At 43.6% G+C, this 2,813-nt stretch overlaps 1 protein-coding gene across 1 annotated transcript in view; it reads right to left on the bottom strand.

The window, feature by feature from the left end:
- idh1 (isocitrate dehydrogenase (NADP(+)) 1) overlaps positions 1-2,003 on the bottom strand; it is an 8,872-nt gene extending 6,869 nt beyond the window's left edge. Inside the window, exons 1-2 of the mRNA XM_032515250.1 lie at positions 1,848-2,003; positions 84-213 (exon numbers count right to left, since the gene is read on the bottom strand). Coding sequence (XP_032371141.1) covers positions 84-205 — 122 coding nt within the window. The 5' untranslated portion in view covers positions 206-213; positions 1,848-2,003. The remainder of the gene's footprint in view (positions 1-83; positions 214-1,847) is intronic.
- Between the last annotated feature and the right edge of the window lie 810 nt (positions 2,004-2,813).

Raw genomic sequence — 2,813 nt, 5'->3', positions numbered from 1 at the left:
GCCAATGGGTTGTAGTTTGTTTTTCCAGTGGCCCGATCTAGTCCTTATTGAGATATTGCCGATCCAACATCACCTCATTTTACCTGTGCAGGTCGAGCTCCAGGTAAGGAAAGATGAGTTTCTCCTTAATGAGCTCCCAGATGACCCGAGTCATCTCGTCTCCCTGCATCTCCACCACAGAGCCTGCCTTGATCTTCTGGGACATCTTTGAGCCTGTTAGTGGACACGGGGGACCAAAACAGACGTTTAAGAGAATGGTGCAGAAGTAAAGCAAAGAAAAGAACATGTCAGCAATGAGTGATAGTGGTTTATTTAGCTAAAACAACAAACATATTTTACTCTTAATAAAAAAAACTGTTTGAAGATACATCCTGGCCCAGTTTTAGTTTTTTCTTAGTTGTCGAGCAGGGGTGCATGATTCAGAAAATTTTACAATTCGATTTTTAGGCTCAAGATTTGATTCAAAATCGATTTTCAATTAAAAAACGATTCACTGAATGTAAATGTAGTTACTTTTCACATGTAGTATACATGCCATAACAAAACAAAAAATATGAATCGATTTTGAATCGGTAGACCTTGAATCACGATACTAATCGATTTTTTTTGCACACCCCTATTGTTAATGAATTAAACAAAAACTAAGTAACATATTACTCAATCACTTCAAAAAATGTCTGTTGTTGTAGTCCTTCTCTCAATTAGGGAATCAAATGTGGGACTGTCATACCACACTGGAGAAAGGTCCTTTCTACACAACGTAAACTCCTTCAGCACATTCAGCTGTAGCCAGAGCAGTGACTCAGCATTTATTTGCTCCACTTCATTTATTCCATAATCCTCTTATATCTGTGTGCCAAACACAAAACCTTTTAGCCAATGGTTAACAAACTAATTTACCGGTAATTCATTTCCACTGTGTTCTCAGCTTTTTATTACTGACCTAAAATGTTTATCCTTCTATAAAAAGGTAAATGACATGGCTGTTGGGTTTTCCCGATAAGTTTCATAACTTGTAGATCTGTCTTTTTTTAGGGGGAGGGGGGGTTAAAGTTACATAAGTAGACAGGCTGATCATGGCATGATGGGGAGGAGACCAATGAGATAGCCATACCCGAAGGCAACTGTCAGGAGGCCGGATGAGGAATCAAACCGTTGAAGTAGTTCACTGCGTCTATGCAGTAGAATGGCGCAAACATTTTATTAAATTGGTGCTACATGGCCGGAGAAAACACAGGAACAAGTGCACTGTACAGAAAACCTACAACTACCAAAATGCACTGTGCCACACCAGACCAATAAACGCTCCGGCCGGTGGCTGACCGTAATGCATTTGGATATTGCACTAATCCATATTGCGATTTCGATAAAATTGCGTTAAAAGGGGCGGATAACCAGCAAGCGACGCGTTTTGCGTCATTTGGAGTTTGTCTGCTGGCCTGTGAGAAGGCAGATCTGAAGGTGGAGGTAGCTTACCATAGTTCGTTTACACATACTACCACCAACATTATTATGTCACAGCGTTGGTTTAATATCGGCACAGTATCCCTTTAACATGGCGTATTCTGGTAACTATGCCACATAAGAGACAGGGAAACAGGTGGACAGAAAGGTGTTCAAGACCGGGCCTTAATGAGTCGGCTTGTCATACATACGACTTAATTTCAAATGCCGTGTGGTGGTTACACGACATCAGGTCGAACACTATTTCCTCTAAACACGGAAAGTAAATCCTTAACGGTGGCTCAGGGTTTCCGCCTGGCGAGCACATCTCTGCCCCGTGACGTTAAGTCGCCATTACTTTGTTCTGCAGTAAGCACAATTTCTTAATATGTTACAAACGTTACCTTGTCTTATTTAAAGGTCCAGGACGGAGTCAGCGACGAGATGAGGAGACGAAGTGACGACCGTACCACAGGCTGACGGAGGAGCCTCCTCCTCCGAGGAGCGGCAGCTTCAACGTCTCGACCTCCAGACCTCGCCGACAGCTCACTCACTGTCCAATCAGAGAAGAGAGAAAAAGCCACCCGCCAATCAGATAAGCCCACACGATAATGGGGCGTGATTTGTCTGGGCGAGGTTTGCAAACGTGGCACCCTAATTGGTCAGAGATGTGCTGCGCTCTTCTCATCCAACAGAGATAATAATTATAATTCATAGTTTATTTATGCTCTTTATTGATCCGCTATGGGGAAATTATAATTTACACTCTGTTGTTATTACACACTACACATATCCCTGAAATACACAGGTCCCATACAGGTCCTACACATGCACTAATGGAGAGATGTCAGAGTGAGTGGGCTGTGACCACTGAACAGGGGCCCTGAGCGGTTGGGGGGGGTACGGTGCCTTGCTCAAGAGCACCTTGGCATTGCCCAGGAGGTGAACTGGCATCTTTCCAGTTACCACTCCACACTCCACACTATGGTCCGTACGGGGACTTGAACCAGAGACCCTCCGGTTCCCAACAGTGACGAAGGCTCTTTTGAAACCGAAGGGATTATTATTACGGCAAACAAATTGCCTTTTTGAGGGCTTAACATACTCAAAAAGTTGCTGTCATTGGCCGATGTAAGTCAAGTGCAGATTTGAGTCGCTCATGCTCAGATTGAAACGGTTTACACCATGACGTGTCATTCCCAAGGGGGTAAGCCTCTGGTCTCTAAGCAGAGGTCCTATGGCAACCTTTGATGCTAATAAGCCATCACCTGCCGTTAGCAACCTATTGACTCCCATTCATTTTGGCACAACTTTGACAGCGAATAACTTTACATCTGAAGCGTTTAAAGACTCTGTTTGTCCATTGTTTA

This window comes from Etheostoma spectabile, chromosome 5, assembly GCF_008692095.1.
Source record: "Etheostoma spectabile isolate EspeVRDwgs_2016 chromosome 5, UIUC_Espe_1.0, whole genome shotgun sequence".
Taxonomy (NCBI): Eukaryota; Metazoa; Chordata; class Actinopteri; order Perciformes; family Percidae; genus Etheostoma; species Etheostoma spectabile.
The sequence above is the reverse complement of the archived record's forward strand: the minus strand, read 5'-3'. Positions and strand labels throughout refer to the sequence as shown.